The sequence below is a fragment of the Panicum virgatum genome, chromosome 8K (assembly GCF_016808335.1).
Source record: "Panicum virgatum strain AP13 chromosome 8K, P.virgatum_v5, whole genome shotgun sequence".
Taxonomy (NCBI): domain Eukaryota; kingdom Viridiplantae; phylum Streptophyta; class Magnoliopsida; order Poales; family Poaceae; genus Panicum; species Panicum virgatum.
Genome location: NC_053143.1, coordinates 38,530,405 through 38,548,904, shown reverse-complemented (window position 1 = coordinate 38,548,904; position 18,500 = coordinate 38,530,405). Strand labels below are relative to the sequence as shown.

General features: G+C 46.1%; 1 protein-coding gene and 2 long non-coding RNA genes across 4 annotated transcripts; 1 reads left to right on the top strand and 2 right to left on the bottom strand.

Annotated features, from left to right (window-relative positions):
• Nucleotides 1–209: 209 nt before the first annotated feature.
• On the bottom strand, nt 210–4,408 carry LOC120644581. 2 transcript variants are annotated; one of them, XR_005663829.1, is made up of 10 exons: nt 4,117–4,408; nt 3,842–3,892; nt 3,013–3,751; nt 2,757–2,865; nt 2,332–2,388; nt 1,886–1,928; nt 1,497–1,855; nt 1,306–1,399; nt 1,119–1,188; nt 210–477 (listed from the first exon to the last, which is right to left on the bottom strand). It is a non-coding gene; the product is annotated as an uncharacterized LOC120644581 (long non-coding RNA). The 2 variants fall into 2 exon arrangements; XR_005663828.1 differs by having other exon boundaries at nt 1,497–1,928.
• An 8,025-nt stretch (nt 4,409–12,433) lies between these two features.
• LOC120644582 lies at nt 12,434–13,288 on the bottom strand. Its single transcript, XR_005663830.1, has 2 exons — nt 13,151–13,288; nt 12,434–13,053 (listed from the first exon to the last, which is right to left on the bottom strand). It is a non-coding gene; the product is annotated as an uncharacterized LOC120644582 (long non-coding RNA).
• Nucleotides 12,913–14,744, top strand: LOC120644580 (probable protein S-acyltransferase 6). The gene is made up of 3 exons (XM_039921230.1): nt 12,913–13,069; nt 13,180–13,362; nt 13,446–14,744. The coding sequence occupies exons 1-3, from the start codon at nt 12,944–12,946 to the stop codon at nt 14,484–14,486; spliced, it is 1,350 nt and encodes a 449-aa protein (XP_039777164.1). The 5' UTR covers nt 12,913–12,943; the 3' UTR covers nt 14,487–14,744.
• Nucleotides 14,745–18,500: the final 3,756 nt, after the last annotated feature.

Here is an 18,500-nt window from a genome sequence, read left to right as displayed (position 1 = left end):
TTTGAAGCATGGTACCTGCACAAAAATGCAGCATACCCACACACACATCGGTGGACCAGGCAAGCAACCATTCCATTCAGACAGAGAAAGTTCTACCCACATGTACTTTATAAAGTTATATTGTGTTATCTAAAAAAAATTTATATTCAGACATGCCATGAACAGAGTTTAATCACATAAACTATTTTCTTACAACACATAATTCTAAAGACATACAAAGAAAAAACTTCATTCCGGCTAATGCACGATAATCAATCAGATAAACCTCTAGAAGCCAGATAAACATGTAACATTTTAAAGACAGGCAAGGTATAGAAGGAAAGGAAAGAGATCCACTGACCTTGGGAGCAAAGGAGCATGCCACCGCCGGAGCAGGATACAACCCTAAGAACAACGGGAGCAGAACCGTTCCTAGTGACCAGGCAGGGGATCATCAGAGTCGAGCCCTATCCCTGCCACACCGGAGTAGCACCGTAACTGAAATAAATAGCACAGGTTTAACAAATTAGAGTCCGTGATGATAAGATGAATCTCTGAACACACTTTGTGCAGTAAATGAAATAAACAACACATGTTTGATAAATTAGAAACGGTGATTACAAGATGAGTCTCTGAAGACAAAAATGTTGCAAGGCGGGGACAGTAGCATCAAAGGAATCTAAATTTCAGTCCCTCTAAATCTTGGGCTTCACAAGCACATCAGATTTTCATACATGCATGAATCTGGCTGAACAAAATACATGGAAGCAAGGTAACGATAGAAGTGGTTCTGAGATCATGAACATCATCATAGATCCAAACTGAATACTTCGAGTTTATTCACTAAAAGTTATTTTTTCCAGTTGTATGCTTGAAGCAATCTACCAGATCGATTAACAGCAGCATTTTAACAAGGGAGCACAATTCACAAGCTAAAAGTTACATATATCAACACAGAGGAAATGCCAAATTATACTTGACATACATAGCGTTTGCGCACTGCAGTTCACTCATCACAAAGACAGCAAAGACAACAACTAAACCATACATCATAATTCATAAACACAAGGTTTCCAAATGATTGACTTGTCAAATTGTCTTATTGTCAATATAATTGCAATGTGTAGCTGAAGACTTACCTGAGTGAGATTTCACCATCCTGATCATCTCCAATCATAATTTTAGAGATGTCGTCATGGGTGATAGTGTCTGCAACAGTTAAAATGGATTAGCCCACAAGAAAAAATTTAAATGGATTAGACATGCAATAAACATATTAGCAGTTCGTGTCTAGTTCACTAATCAGTTCATCATGGAAGCAATCACCTCATCCTCCGACCAATCAAATGAATAGATGCTACGGGTTCTTGCTGGACAGGAGTGGGGAAAGGAGGCTGAGCGGATAGTTGATATGTTCTTCCTGGAAAAGAGCCCGTCAACGTTGAACGGAAAAACAAGAGAAATAAAAAATTCAGGAAGAGAAATATCTAGGCCAGGAGGAGAATGGAAGATCTCACACTTGGCGCGCACCATCGATGATGCACCCGCTACTGATTCCTTGTTGTTCATCAATTTGTTTGCTTTAATCTTAGACCCTCCGAATGTTGCCACCACCACTGCGAGAGTACCCATAAGTTATATGTTCAACCAACATTTGTGATAAGAATGAAACGACCTAGAAAAGGAATTTAATTCAGCTTGGAAAGGTCCAAGGAAAATAGAAATTTAGCAGAAAGAATTCTAAGGTAAGTTATCGAGAACAATCTGGAGCTAATACGTGGTATTGTTCAGCTCGGACAAAATTCATCTACATTGTTGCTTCCTTTGTCTCACAAAATAATTTAGATGATGAAAAATAACAACCAGTTGACTAAACCTCCCCAAAATAACAACCAGTTGACTAAACCTCCCCATGATTCCATGCAGCCCAGAGCCAACACACACCATCCCTTCAGAAAATGAGAGAAATATATAATTCAGCAAAATATAATTTAATACTATACCAATTATTTAAATATAATATAATGAAAGATTATATTTTTGAAGAGTGTAAAGCATATGTAGCATATATGCCCCCCAAATAGGCACCATTCAGAAACCAGCAACTACATTTTGAGCATTCTTGTTATCTAACCACTAACCAGAAAGAGACCTCATATAAGCCTCCTGGCACACAACAATTTATAGGCACCCAAGAATCCAGACATTCAGAGACCATGTGATAGAGCCTTTTAAAATTGAATTTGCTTCACAAAATGACCAGTTTTCATATGCTAAGGATAACTACTCTCATTGAATGTTTTACTCTCATTGAATGTTTTGGCTTATTAGAAATAATGAGCAGCATCATACCTCCAGAGGCACCTCATTATTTCTCTTCATGTACTGCTAGAATGTAGCCTACAGATGCTGTGTATGCAAAGGACAAAAAAAAAAAAGGATCACAAAGCAAGATCCTCGAGATGTAAAAATACATTATAAAGAAATATCGTGGAAAAAATAATAAATACAAGACAGAGCAGCAATGTCATGAACATAGTCATGATTCTTAAGAGCATGTTTTGGTTCAGGTACAACCATCAATATAACTATTTCCACCAAGTAAGCATTTTCTTTCTTTCTATTAAAAGCTACATAATGGCGATACTAATGTTCACCACCATAACCAACTATATATGATAACAACATTCTCATGGATCATGAAATTTCTGCAACATTTTAGAACTCCATCTGTGGTTGCATTGGAAAAAGTTTAAAGGATCAGAAAACACACGTACACAAATAGGAGCAGCAGATTGGAGCCGGTTCCCTTCTTCAACATCCCCGTCTGTTCGTCACCACAATGTGCGTGGACGCACCAGCAATACACAGAAAGACTCTCATCCTCTGCCCACCGAAAAGCACAAAGCTTCATATCGAAACAGACATTCCATCTTACTCCATGTCATGAGTCCATAGGATCCAAGAATGATGGTTTCATGGAGAAATAAAAAGAAATGAGGAAAATTTGATTGCGTGCAGGGAGGCAAGTACCTACGTTATAGATTTGGTGTTGCTGCCTGCAAGTCGAAATAGCATTCACTACACCAGAATCGAATTGCCTTGGCGGCCAAAAACCACCAAGAAAAATGCCTAAACCGCCAAGGAAATGATCCTGGCCGCCAAGCAAAATCCGCCAGGAGTAGAGCGTCAAAGAAATTCAATTTCCTTGGCTGCTAGCCGCCAAGTATTGTTTCCTTGGCGGTACGGCCGCCAAGAAAACCAGAACACCGGCAAAATCTACACAACGCCAAGAAAAATTAACAACCGCCAAGGAAATCAAAATCCTTGGCTGCCATGACCCACCATGGAAAACGCATTTCTTGGCTGCGCACACCTGCCTAGGATATATGGTTCCTTGGCTGCCATTGCCCGCCAAAAATTTTGGGATTTCCTTGGCTACCAACCGCCAAAACACACATGGCACCATAAAAAAATTGTAGTTCAATTTAATATTATCCATCATATCTAATGTAAAGCAAATGGTAATTCTTTATCCAAAGATTATTACTCAAATGGAATGCTACAGATACAAATCAGGCTTGTAGACTAACTAGCTAAACAACTTGAAATACCAGAAACTTTCATACATCATCAAATAGAGACTAATAACAAGCCTATTTTACACAGCAACGCCTGCTCTCTCCAATTCTCAAGATTCTTATTTTTTTTCTGCATTCCATGTGAACACTCTTCTTGCATTAAGCAAATACTGCAAAAAAAATAGTGCTGCCTGCATATAGAAGGAACATTCTTATCAAGCTAGCCAATACATTAAGCAAATACTACTAGAAAAACTAAAGAATTTGCAAAGTAATTTCACCTTATCATAAGGAGGGACCCTATCATATCATTGTTCAGTTTTCCTCCTCACCTAAAAATAAAGGCATCAATAAGTAGTCAACAGAAAGGGGCACAAACATAGTTGCACAAGTAGAAAAGCTAATTTAACTATCATGTGGACTTCTGGCTGCTCAGCAAAGAACTTTTCACTAGGAATATTGGCTGCTCAGTTTCTAATAATTTTTTGCTTTTTTCTAGAGAAAGGAAAAAGGGCTAACTTAACATGGCACATACAAATGGTGTACAATTACTGACCTTCACATACCAGGATCAGCAGGGTACCAGTTTTTCGCAACAAAGTTCTTCAAGAGAATACTTGCAACCTGTCTCACGGTCATGCCACAGTTTCCATCTACAATAATTTGCAATAATCTAATTAAATCTTGTGGAGTTTATTACTAAAGCTGCAGAATCAAAGAATGTCAATACAAGATTCTGAAATAAGATAACTAAGAATGGCACCAGCATGATTTTTTTGGGGGAAAAGAGGACATATGCAGAGAGGAAGTTAGTATTGGCCAGATCAAGTTCCTAGCTTGTTAGAACGAGTCTCGCTTTTCCGAGGACCAAGCCACCCACCTTTGCCGGATCCAGCAACCCCTTGGATGCAGACGACTGGCTGCATGTGATCCAGAGGAAGCTCAAGCCATTCGAATGCCAAGATCGAGACGAAGTTCTTCTGGCAGCCCACCAACTCACCGGGACTGCCTTAGTCTGGTGGGAGAATTACTGTGCCGCTGCCGAAGATGCCTCCACCATCACTTGGAAAGAATTTGTGAAGGAGTTCCGCCGCTACCATATCTCCTCGGCCACCATGAAGCGCAAGGTGGATGAGTTCCGCGCACTATAGCAAGGAAGCATGTCAGTAGAAGAGTACACCTACCAGTTCATGGAGCTGGCCCGATATGCACCAGAGGAAGTGGACAATGATGAAAAAAAGCAGGACATGTTCAAGAAGGGATTGAACCCAGAACTCCGGACCTTGCTTACCCCTCAGATCTACCCAGACTTCAACACTCTGATGAACAAGGCCATTCTCACAGAAAGGGCCAAAGCTGAAGAAATGAAGGATGACAAGCGCAAATTTCTGGAGAGCAAGGCCCGCCAGCAGGACTGCTTTCAGAAACCAAGAAGCTTCAGCTACATGCACCAAGTTCTCAGTCCCCAATGCAGTATAGGACCCAATCTCAGGTGATAGGCCCACAGGCCCCTAACACACAGTTCAGGAGCCAGAACACCATGAAGGCCCCGCAGAGCAATGTAAGCCAGGTCACCACCACCACCAACAATACTAGGTCCTGTTTCAACTGCCGTGAGACAGGGCATTACATTGCCAACTGCCCGTATGCCAAAAATAAGCCTGCTGCATCGGTTTTCTCCAACTCAGTGAATGGGCCTAGGCCACCTGTGTCCGGAGCCAACCGTGTCCCCATCGGCAGCAACAACAAGGGCAATAACAACAACAGCCAGCAGCCTTACGGACGAGCCCGCGTCAACCACATCAACGCGCAGGAGTTTCAGGGTGCACAAAGGAGTAGTACTTGGTGAGTTCCTAGCCAGCTCAACTCTGGCAACAGTATTATTTGATTCTGGAGCATCACACTCATTTATATCGTCAAGCTTTGTGGATAAACATAAAATACCTACAGTACTAATAAAAACACCCCTATTAACCTGGACGCCTGGAGGTGACATCAAGTATCAACTAGGTTGTCTGCGGGTAAGGATCAATTTAAGTGGGGTAGAGTTTCTAGCAGACCTAGTAGTACTTAAGTCTAAGGGAATAGACATGATACTTGGAATGGACTGGTTAAGCCTGCACAATGGTCTCATAGGTTGTACTGACAAGGTGGTACACCTAACGAACCCAGAAGGAGTACGAGTGACCTGCCATACCCGGGGAAGTGGAACGGACCCAATGGTGTTTAGCATGGAAGCCAAGACCTTGGAAGAAGTCCCGGTAGTAAACGAATACTCAGATGTTTTCTCTGAAGAACTTCCCGGAATACCACCAGATAGGGATATAGAGTTTGTCATCGACCTTGTCCCTGGAACCTCTCCTATAGCCAACAGACCCTATAGGATGGCAGCCTCTGAATTGGCGGAATTAAAGAAGCAACTGGAAGAGCTACAACGAATTGGCTTCATCAGACCAAGCTCGTTGCCTTGGGGTGCCCCAGTCCTATTTGTCAAGAAGAAGGATGGGAGTATGAGGTTGTGTGTAGATTACCGGGCACTGAACGAGGTTACCATCAAGAATAAGTACCCCCTCCCCAGGATTGATGACCTTTTCGATCAACTAAAAGGAGTCAAGTACTTCTCCAAGATTGATCTGAGGTCAGGATATTTTCAGCTCAAGATTAGAGAAAGTGACATTCCAAAGATACCTTTTGTCACCCGTTACGGGGAGTTTGAGTTTACGGTGATGTCTTTTGGACTCACCAATGTACCTGCTTATTTCATGAATCTCATGAACAAGGTGTTTATGAATGAGTTAGATAAGTTTGTCGTAGTCTTTATCGACGACATACTTATTTACTGCAAGAGTGTTCAGGAACAAGAGCAACATCTGCGGGTAATATTGGAAAAGCTGAGAGTATATAAGCTATATGCCAAATTCAGCAAGTGTGAATTCTGGCTTGAGAAAGTAGCTTTCCTTAGTCATATTCTGACCGCAGAAGGAGTAGTAGTGGACCCCGAGAAGGTCGAAGCAGTCTCCAACTGGCAGCAACCGACCAATGTTAGTAAAATCAGAAGTTTTCTTGGGTTAGCTGGGTATTATCGGAGATTCATTGAACGATTTTCCAAGATAGCTCGACCCATAATAGAGCTGCTCAAGAAGGATAAGAAATTCACCTGGACATAGTCATGCGAAAGAAGTTTTCAAGAATTGAAGAATAAGTTGACAACCGGGCGCTGACCCTACCAGATATTCATCGGGACTTTGTCATCTATTGTGATGCATCCCGACAAGGATTAGGATGTGTCCTCATGCAAGAAGGGAAGGTAGTAGCTTATGCTTCCCGACAGCTCAGGCCTCATGAGCAGAATTACCCAACACATGATCTGGAGTTTGCAGCCGTAGTGCATGCCCTCAGGATTTGGAGGCATTATCTAATTGGGAATAAGTGCGAGATCTATACCGACCATAAGAGTTTGAAGTATATTTTCACCCAGCCAGATTTAAACTTAAGGCAAAGAAGGTGGTTAGAACTGGTTAAGGATTATAATGTGGAAATTCATTACCACCCTGGCAAAGCCAATGTGGTAGTCGATGCCTTAAGCCGGAAATCTTATGGACCCAAGAATGCCCATCTGCAGGAAGAAATGACACGATTGAATGTGCACATTGTCCCTCGAGGTTCCATTCACAAGATGAGCATTCAACCCACTATGGAGGACAAAATTAGAAAAGCCCAAAGTTCGGACAAGGACTTGATGGAAATCCGAATGCAGACTGGAGAAAATAAGGCACCGGATTTTAGAGTGGATAATGAGGGAACTTTATGGTATAAAAATAGAATTGTGTGCCCCAGGAAGGAGACTTCCGACAAATAATCATGGATGAAGCCCATAACTCGGCTTACTCTATCCACCCAGGATCCACCAAGATGTATATGGACTTAAAACAAAAATATTGGTGGAAGAGAATGAAGACGGATATTGCACGGTTTGTCGCCCATTGTGATATTTATCAAAGGATCAAGACCGAACATCAGAAGCCAGTAGGATTGTTGTAACCCCTACCCATCCCTGTTTGGAAATGGGATGAGATAGGAGTGGACTTTGTTGTGGGTTTACCCAGATTACAGAATGGACATGACTCCATATGGGTAATAGTGGACCGACTCACTAAAGTGGCTCATTTCATACCCTTGCGGACCAATTACGGTGGAGAAAAGCTAGCCAAGCTTTATGTGGAAAACATAGTAAAGTTGCATGGTGTGCCTAGCATAATTATTTCAGATAGAGGGACCCAATTCACCTCTAGGTTTTGGAAAAGTTTGCATAAAGCCATGGGCACCAAATTGGATTTCAGCTCCGCCTATCACCCACAAACGGATGGCCAAACAGAAAGGGTGAATCAGATTATGGAGGATATGTTGAGAGCATGCGTCCTTACCTATGGTAAGGATTGGGAGCAGAGTTTGCCCTATGCGGAATTTTCATACAACAACGGTTATCAAGCAAGATTGGACATGTCACCATTCGAGGCTCTTTATGGAAGAAAATGCAGAACTCCCCTGATGTGGTCAGAAGTTGGAGAACGTGCCCTAGTCAGACCCGCACTCATAAAGGAAGCAGAAAAAAGAGTGGCCGAGATTAGGGAAAAGCTAAAGGCCGCCCAGTCTCGACAGAAGAGCTACGCAGACAAGAAGAGACGAGAAATAAGCTTCAACCCGAGAGAGTTCGTCTACCTTAAGGTTTCATCTATTTGGGGAACTTGAAAATTTCAAGTACAAGGAAAGTTGGTCCCTCGGTACATTGGACCGTACCATGTTATGAAGAAAGTCGGAGCCGTAGCATACCGACTGGAGCTACCAGAAGGAATGTCAGATATACACTCGGTGTTCCGTGTATCCCAGCTAAGGAGATGTTTGAGGGTACCTGAGAAAGAGCATGTGCCAGAAGAAGAGATAGATCTACAACCAGACCTTCGGTACCAGGAAGTACCTGTTAAGATTTTGGACACTGTCACTAGGAGGACAAGAAACTCCGAAGTACGGATTTGCAGAGTTCAGTGGAGCAGACACGGAGTAGAAGAAGCTACATGGGAATGTGAAGATGCCCTGAAGAAAGAGTTTCCCCACCTATTTAGGAGCCAGCCGAATCTCGAGGACGAGATTCATTTTAAGTGGGGTAGGTTTGTAACGTCCCGAAAAATTTACCAAGATAATTAACGCGTTGAAAATATTTTTTTCTCAAAATCTCTTTTCATCGATGAGCTCAGTCCATTCAAAATCGTTCCCTGCCCGATCTCCCAGTCCCGACATCCGAATCCAACCACTGTCCCATCTCCCTGTTCTTCCTCGTCCGGCGCGTCACGCCCGACCGGCGCGCATGCGCGTCCGGCCGCAGTCGCCGCCGCGAATATCTCTCTCTCTCTCTTTCTCTTTTTCTTTTCTCCATTTCCTTCCCCTTTTCTTTTTTTCTCTTCTATCCTTCCCTCTCTCTCCTCTGCCGCGGTTTCCGACACGCGCGACGCGCCAAGCGCGCCCGCCACCAGCCACTTCCCCGCTCCCGTCCACGCGCGCGTGCGCGTGCCCCTGCTCGCCTGGCCTATCACTGTTGCGCACACCGAGCCCCCTCGCCGCCTCGACGCGCGCCCCTTCCCACGCGTGTGCACGCGATTCACGCGGCCGCGCCGCTTGCCGCGCTGCCCGCTCATCGCCGACTCGTTCCGTCACATCCACGCGCCGCACGCGCACGAGACTGAGCGCAGCACGCATTCCACACAGCCGCGCCGCTCGCCGTGCCGCCCGTCGATCAGCACCGCCTTCCTGTGCCCGTCTCGCCGCTCTTGCCGCCGCACTGCAGAGCACAACGCCTCGCCTCGCCGCTCGAGCCACGCAACCCGACGCTGCGCGCCCTCCCTGCCCGAGCCATCGCGTCGCCGCCGCGAATCGCGCTGCCCCGCGCCGCGACGCCGAACGCCATTAAAGGCACCCCGCCAAGCTCGCCGGCCCCTCCATCGACGCCCCTCCTCCCCACCGCCTTGCCATGTCTATAAAAGGGCCCTCCACCTCGCCTCCGAGCACCACAGCCACCCCAACCGCCGTTCGCCTCCTCCCTAGCTCTGCAGCACCACCACGCCGAGCTCCAGAGCCCGCCGCCGCCCGCCACAATCGCACCGCCTCCTCGCGCTGTCCCCGCCCAAGGTAAGGGGCGCAACAGGATCCCCTCGCCTCCCTTCTCCTTTTCCCCTAGCCCCGGCCGCCGCCGAGCCTCGCAGGGCCGCTGCCATGAACGCCGACCGTCGACCGCCGCCCACCGCCGTGACGCCGCCCCTGCAGGCCGCCTCCGCCCGAATCATGGAGGGGAATCATTTCCCTATGGCCCTCTCTCCCTTTTTCCTTTTTCCCCGGCCGCCGCCATGGCCCAGGACGCCGGCGAGGACCGCCGCCGGTGCCCTGCACCCCCCTCCTCTATTCCGCGCGTGAGGAGGAAGAAGGAGGGCACATTTGCCCAAAACCCCCTCCTCTTCCCTCTATTCTATTAAGAGCCCCACCCTTCTAAACCTTTTTCCAAAAGAGACCCTTCCTATTTTTCTTTTTGTAGATAAACCCTACCACTGTATGAAAATAATTCTAAATAGATCCATGCTCTTTCCAAGAGTGACCCTGACCCTTTTCAAATATTACAATCAAGTCCTTTCCTTACCAAAGCAAATTGCAAATAGGCCCACGGACCCTTATTTAACCCCTGAACCCCTCTTTAACTCATCATTTCATGCGCCAAAAATCCTCCGATTGACTTGAAACTTTACCACGCCTTTCATATCATAATTTTGGACATGCCATTAGAAAATTGCCCAAAAATATTACTTTTGCCCCCATACCTTAATTGTTTCCGATTCGAGCTCAACGATAAAACCTTTATTTCTTTTTCTTGATTGTGTGCGTCGTAGATCACGGTGTGAACGAGGGAGAACCCGTCGATGAGCAGTACTGCAAGCAAGTGAACGAGGATCAGTACCGCGACCCCGAACCCGAAGGACAGTACCTCGATCAGGACTTCCCGGAAGGCTTTGAGAACGGCAAGTTCAATCTCGCGCCTTTGATGCATGTTTTGTCCCAGTTTTTATAAATTCAACCTATTGGCCTGCTTTATAAAACTGCATATATTTTGACTGCTGAAAACATAGTCGGATAGCCACCTCTTGATTTGTTATAACCATTCCTTGACCACCCAGATTAATATCTGAATATGATTTATTCTATTTGGATGTTAATCGCTGCTAGAACGCTTAGGACCTTGGATATGATACAACTTGCTTTACGAAAAGAAAATGTGTGAGTGTGTGGGAAGGGAAAATGTGAAATTTTCGAAAGATGAGTTTAGACAGGATAGATGGCATTTCTGTGTGATTTGCCGAATGGTGTGCTCGTACCTGTGTGGTTGAGCAAGGAAGAGAGATATCCATCTTGTCACATTTAAGGACTGAGTTGGTGTGTCATCTTGTCTAACTCCACTATCGTGCAAACCACTCGACCGTTGTATGGGCAACGGCTTAGCATAAACCCCACTAGTTGGTCTGATAGCCATCTGGAGAGCTGAGAGCAACGGGTGACCAAGGAGAAGGGATAAGCTCTGTGTGACTTATGCCCCGGTTATACCTCGGAGATAGGCCAATGGCCCCTTGGTGGATCCCGTGTTGGCTAGTTAGGTCTAGTTAAGGTGGGTAATGGCTTTGTTGGGATCTGCACCGACACTAAGGTGATCGTGCTATGGTACCCCACTTGTGGATAAAGTTGCACACCTCTGCAGAGTTAAAACCTATTCGAATAGCCGTGCCCACGGTACTGCGAGTTACGGTTCGGTCACACAACTAGTGTTTCTTCCGGGAATGGATGGGTTGGCGTGAGTCGTTTTGGGAAAGTGTCCGGCAGTTGTGCCGTGTGCTAAGTCGAACGAAGAGTCCGGTAGCAATTTAAAACTTGGATTCTGTGTGGATCAACCCTACGTGTTACTCAGTGCAAGACAATGGCTTTTGAAAACCCTTTCTTTCAAATAAACCCATGCATAAAAATTAGCTTTCCTCAAATTAAACCCTAGCCTTTCTCTTGGTTTACCCTGTGCATTATATTCTGTTTATACTCCCTCCGTGGGTGTGGTTGGACTTGCTGAGTACGTTTGTACTCACCCCTTTCCTAATTTTTACAGAGGAAGATCCAGACTTCGTTCCCGAAGACATTGAGTAGGGGTTCTGTCCTGCACCCAACCTTGCCTGTGGATAAGGTCACCCGCAGGAAGCTCTGTATGGCGCAAGACTCTGATGATCTCTTCGTAGTTAATGTCGTCGTTTGGGTTTTAGTTGTTATCCTCGCGATAGTGGCGCTTCACTGCCTTTTACCGCGTAGAGTTGTACGGTGATGTACCATCTGATGTAATAAATGTATTATCAGCCTCCTGGGACTGATATTGTATCACATTTAAGTCTTCTCTCATGAGGGTACGCTTCACCATGTGGGCATGGGCCAAGGTTCGGGGGATTTTTCTGCGGCCGGAGAAGCCGTTGTCGCTCCCTTTTAATGAAATACGGTGGGGTAGTTTCACCACCGCCACGTTTTGTCGCCGTGTTTTGTCATCGCATAACAGATTTTCCCTTTTTGACTTTTTCTTTGTCATTGACAAAACAATATGGCCATGTTTTATACTTTATTATGTCTTTTTTTCATGCGATCAAGTATTTAAACTATTTGGTCCATCAGTTTTTCAGACTTAGTTCATCATTTCCATATGACATGTTTGACGTTGTTTGTGCGAGAAATTATTTTATGAAAACACATCTCATATAGAGTAAACTCTTTTAACAACTTTTTTCACCAATCTATGAGGTCTAACTAAACGATTTGGAAAATCCGAATGAAATTTCCTCTAATTTGACTCTCAAACAATCCATGGTTCAAAGGGTGACTCTCAAACATGCATCACCCTTTCTTCCTCATACAGTACTACTTTTTCATGAGATCGATTATTCTTCTCCGATCCAGGCAGATATGATCGATCGATCGAGATATCTGTGTACTATACTGTGTGTTCCGCCGGAGCTGTGTGTGTGTGTGTGTGTGAGAGAGAGAGAGAGATGCGGCGTGCTATGTTTAGCCAAGGCGATTCCCCTCCTCCGATCCATTCTTTGCACACCCCGATAACAAGCACGACGCGCTATAGCACCTCCCTCCTATGGATAGCCCGGCGATGTCTGAAACGGGAAAACGAGGAGAGCAGCTCCCCCTCCTGCCTCCTCTCCCACCGCCTCCGTCGTTCCGGCCGCTCCTGGGGCAGGGCCGGCCCATGCGGGTGAGGTGACGACGACGCACGCGGCGCGCGGCGATCACCGGACCGGCCGGCGGCGGAGACCATGAAGGGGAGGTCGCTGTTCAAGAGCCCTCTCCCCCGCAGCTACCTCTCCGACACCTCCAGCGCCTCGTCGTCGTCGGCCGCCGTCGCCACCCACCGCGTCTACCAAGTCTGGAGAGGAAAGAATGTAATTAAGGATTAAAATTCCCTGCGTCTCATGCTCGATCGATCGATCATGCTCGATCTCTAAGCCAGCTAAGATGGTTACTAGTCATTTGCCGGCCGTGTCGCGTGCAGAGATTCCTCTGCGGCGGCCGGCTCATCTTCGGCCCGGACGCCAGCTCCATCGTGCTCACGGCGGCGCTCATCATGACGCCGCTCGCGCTCTTCGTCGCCTTCGTCTCGTTCCGCGTCGCTGACCTCATCGGCAAGCCGCTCGGCACCGCCGTCCCGGCGACCGCCATGGCCGTCGGCGTATTCGTGAGTCCGTCGCCCACGCATGTCCGTTCATCTGTCCATCCCTGTATATCCGGCTACCCCTGCTTCAATTCAGCCAAATTTAGGACGTGGTGGTGCTGGTGCTGACCTCCGGGCGGGACCCCGGCATCATCCCCCGGAGCGCGCGGCCGCCGGAGCCCGACGACGGCGACAGCACGGCCTCCCCCGCCGGCGGCGGCGCGCCGTCGTGGTCGCTCCCGCCGACGCGCGACGTGTACGTGAACGGCATGGTGGTCAAGGTCAAGTACTGCCACACGTGCATGCTCTACCGGCCGCCGCGCTGCTCCCACTGCTCCGTCTGCAACAACTGCGTCGACCGCTTCGACCACCACTGCCCCTGGGTCGGCCAGTGCATCGGCCGCCGGAACTACCGCTTCTTCTTCCTCTTCATCTCCTCCACCACGTTCCTGTGCCTCTACGTGTTCGGCTTCTCCTGGGTGAACCTGCTGCTCATCTCGCGGCGGTACGGCGTGGGGCTCGGCGGCGCCGTCGCGGAGTACTCGCCGGTGTCGGGCTTCCTCATCGCCTACACCTTCGTCACCGCGTGGTTCGTCGGCGGGCTCACGGCGTTCCACTCGTACCTCGTCTGCACCAACCAGACCACGTACGAGAACTTCCGGTACCGGTACGAGGGGAAGGCCAACCCCTTCAACCGCGGCGCCGCCGCCAACGTCGCCGAGATCTTCTTCTCGCCGATCCCGCCGTCGAGGAACGACTTCCGGGCCAAGGTCTCCCCGGCCGACCCCGACGCCGCCGCGCTCTACTACCTCGGCCCGCTCTCGTCCGAGTCGCGGATCAGCTTCTACACCCGGGCCAGCCTCAGCTTCGACATGGCCAAGGCCAGCTTCGACCTCGGCTACTCCGCCAAGCGCACCAGCGTCGCGTCGTCCTCCGACTTCGGCGACATCTACGGCGGCGGCGAAGGCAGCCACGTCTCGACGGCGGCGCACCAGCAGCAGCCGCGGCACTCCATCTTCGGCGGCCCGGGCAGGGAGCCCAAGAAGGTGGAGGAGGAGGCCGACGCGGTCACGGCGGAGCTCGGGGCGACCATGCAGCAGTACGCCGGCGCCGGCCGGCCGCGCGGGTGGGAGTTCGAGGCGGTGTGATCGATCAGCTAGCGCTGCGGACATGGCCGATCGAGAAGGGAGGGGATCGATCGAAGGAGCAAACGCCGCCGTTCTTGCGAACGCGATTTGCTTGCGCTTGTTTTTTTTCGTGTGATGTGTACGTCCGTGTTTGTATATGTAGAATTCTTCTACTTGCTTCCTGCTGGTACACCGTAGTTGGTTCAAGGCGTCATGTATGTATATATAGTTGTATACATGTATATATGTATATATAGGCTGCCTATGCACATACATGCACACGAGTTGATGCTTGGAAGAAGTCGATCGGAACCGAAAGCTAGTTTCAGGGGACTTGTCCGGGCACAGCATCGAATGGTAACAGCCCAGTAAAACTCCTACTGCAAAATTTAATGTAGGTGCAACATTTGCAACATCACGAATCTGCAGTTGCAACATCGCACAAAATCACATTGCAACACCATGAATTCGCAGTTGCAACATCGCGAATTCGTAGTTGCAACGTCACAAAATCACATTTGAAACATCACAAAAACATGTTGCAACATCTAAAAGTAGATTAAAAATCCCAAATCATGGCTGCAACACCACGAAATCACGACTGCAACATGGCAAAATCATGTTTGCAATATCACCTCCTTCGCCTTCGCTTGCAGGTCGTGACGAGGACGGCGGCAGGGAGGAGGAAGCACCCGCCGGCGGTGGCGGCGGGGCGTAGTTGGTGGTGGCGCGGCCCGACAAAGATGGCATCGAGCGTGGCGAGCGCGGGCGCCGCGGCGGCCTCCATGGCCTACCTGGGCGTCGAGCAAAGTGAGAAAAAGCCGTCGAGCTCTAGATCGCTGCCCTCGCCGTGCCTCCCGTCGAGAACTAACTGTGTCGGCCGAGGAGGAGCGCAAGGCGCCGGATGGCGCAGGAGACGATGGCTCGGTCGGGGTCGGCCTTGGGCGGGAGCTGCAAGACTAGAGTGGCTCGGGCTGGAGAGGGCCGATTGGGAGGCGAGGGGGTCGGCGACGGCGAGGAGATCATCGGCGTCGGGGAGGAGCGTGTCGGGCTCCATGGCCCGCTCCGCGAAGCGCTTGTAGGCTGTAGCCGACGAGGTCCCGTGTCGGGGGAGCTTGCAACCAAAAGAGATCAGTGCGGACACGACGGCGGCGGCCTCCGCCCCCTTGACTGGTTCCACTGGGGAGAGAGGACGAAGAGAGAGAGAGGAATGGGAAACAGCATGAGCTTGTGCTGCTGCGGTGAGAGAAGACAGCGATGGGAAGAAGATAAGATATATTTGGACAAGAGGAGGCCACCCTGCGTCCGAATTTTTTTTAGCCCCGTCAGACATCAGTAGGTAATCATTACCGATATTTACCTTGGTGCTTGTTTAGTTGCATCCGTAAATTTTTTGAAATAGAATCTTTTCACATTTAAAGTATAGACTAATTACAAAACTAATTACAGAACTCGTCTGTAAACTACGAGATAAATTTATTAAGACTAATTAATCTGTTATTTAGTGTCTAATCATAGTCTGGTTAGGCTTATTAGATTTATCTCGTAATTTATAAGCAAACTATGCAATTAGTTTTTTTATTTTGTCTAGATTTAATACTCCATGTATGTAAGATTCTCATTCGATTTGATAGTTTTGAAATTTTGAATTTCGCAACTAAACAAGACCTTGGTGCATATACGCACATGTTGCAGAGGCTGATCTTCCTTTCCCCGGTGGGGAGCGGGGCTTGAGCCCGCCTATCGGCTACTTCATTTTTTATGCCAGGGAAGATAGAGGATGGACCGAGGAGCTCAGGTGTTTTAAAGTTTGTTAATTATTTCAAGCATTGTCCTCCTAACAAATGAGCTTACTTGTTTGTTATCCGGGTGCGTATATGGATGACGAAGTATTCGTGCAGACTGCATCTTTACATTAATTGATTTAATCTGTGACGCTCAATATATGACGTTATTCCGAATCGTCACAGACACTGCATTATGATGGTTTTTCAACGATCCATGACAAATTCGTTCCGTCACAGATTAAATAGTTTCATGTAGTAGAATTTGTCAGTAATAAAGCTCTAATTCTCTGTTGGTGTTTGAATTATCATATTTTATAATAATTTTTTTGGAAAAATGTTGATGTTAGTGACCATCACCAACGGCCTTGGTCACGCTCCTCCGACACCATCGTTCTCGTTCGGTTCCGTTCAAGGTTAGAAATAGCGGGCTATGAAATTTAGCGGTAACCTTCTCTAAAAGCTATAGAATAGCTATAGCGAAACTATAGCGGGCTATAGCGAAAGCTAAATCATTTAGCGGAATGATAAAATAATAAATAATCTCATACAAATTATAAGTATCATTGGTCTAACACCTAAAATTTGAGTCTAACACGTCTCTTAACTACCCAACAATACCCAATTGACATTTAGCGCTGCTAAGTCTCACAAAAACCTATTTAGCGGACATTTAGCATGGCTAAATCTCATAAAACCTCCTTTAGCAGATATAGCGGACAAATGTTGTATAGCGTAGCGGTAGATCTTCTAAAAAGTTATTAGCGGGCTATAGCGAGACTATAGCAGGCTATTTCCAACCATGGTTCCGTTGGATGGAAAAGTTACTCTATGGTAACAAGAGGAAGAAGATGACATGCCGTATGTCATTCACTACTAAATTAAATTTGAGTCAAGATTTATGTAGTACTGTTGGAGTTGGGAGCAAAATTTAGGTAGTATAAAAATGGGTAGCTACCTAAATAAGAAAATAGGTAGTGTGTTTAGTAATACCGTTGGAGATGCTCTTAGGCCCTGAGGAGGTTATGCCTGTGTTAACTAGTTTTAACATAACTTTTGTGTTAGCTTCGTAATAACCTAAGCTATTAGCTATGTGTTAGCAAAGACATTTAATATGTCACATATTTATGTAGTTCTAATTTAAATAATAATTTGACTAATTGTCAAGCAATTGGTTTTCTAGTTAAAAGCAGCTTAGGTTTTTCACATTGGTTTCCATAATAGATGTTAATTTGGTTAATATCAACATAAATGTAATTTTAAATGTATTGCTTAATCCAAACCAATCCAAACAAAAAGCATATAATTCTAAATTAAATTTTGAAAGTGCTTAAATAATATGCAAATTGTTATTATAATAAAATATGACTAAATTCCACATCAATGTTTTAAATTCAAATATAATTTGATCTAAATTTAGTTTTAGGGTATTTCTCTACGAATGTCCTTTATATGGTTTTAAGCATATAGTCTTTTTTCATTAATGAAATAAACTTTCTGATAGTTGCATATTTCAATTCGTTGCACCGTTTTTAGTGTTTCTGTGCTCACATGATCGTAGAATCAAGCCTTATTCATTAGAAGTCTATATAGGTTATTTTTTTTATTGCTTGTTGTATTGTTTTTAGGTTTCTCTATTATGCTTATACTAGTTGTTGTGGTTTATAGAAGAGAAAATACACAAGGAGGATCCTGAAGAATGGTGTGTGTGTTTTGGCTAGTGTCTCTAGAGATGAAGAACAAAAGACTGAAATATTTGTATTTCTTTACCTAAAGAACGCAACTATATATGTACACATCACATCAGCCATTTGTCTTTGCATCTCATATAATGACAAATAAGAGAAACTAGTCAGGTTGGCGCGATACGCGCGCCTATACCAAAAATATTAATATAAAATATTAATGAAAAGATATTATCCGCTACTATGTTCGAAGCAACATTGTATCGATGTATTGAGTTAAATTTAAATATTACAGTAAAGTGGCATAGTAGTTTAGAGTCTGAGAGCGCGCCAATCTCAAGCATTCTAGTATAGAGGTACAGATAATTTTTTCTTAGGAATTCGTTATTTTTTTGTGTCAGTAGGTATAGTTTACTTTAGTAGGAAAAAAAGTAAGATTAGGAATGAATGAACAGTTCAATTATATTTTGTGAGTTTACGGAGGGAAACCCAAACCCAAAAAGTAGTACATCTACTACATGTGAATGTAGTATACAAAATTTAGTTATTATTTTTATATGTAGGGA

What these genes read in the sequence shown, in the direction of transcription:
- LOC120644580 (XM_039921230.1), top strand. Translation starts at nt 12,944, where the DNA reads ATGAAGGGGAGGTCGCTGTTCAAGAGCCCTCTCCCCCGCAGCTACCTC. An exon ending in AAGTCTGGAGAGGAAAGAAT is followed by an intron (nt 13,070 to 13,179) that starts GTAATTAAGGAT and finishes TGTCGCGTGCAG; the next exon opens with AGATTCCTCTGCGGCGGCCG. An exon ending in CCATGGCCGTCGGCGTATTC is followed by an intron (nt 13,363 to 13,445) that starts GTGAGTCCGTCG and finishes AGCCAAATTTAG; the next exon opens with GACGTGGTGGTGCTGGTGCT.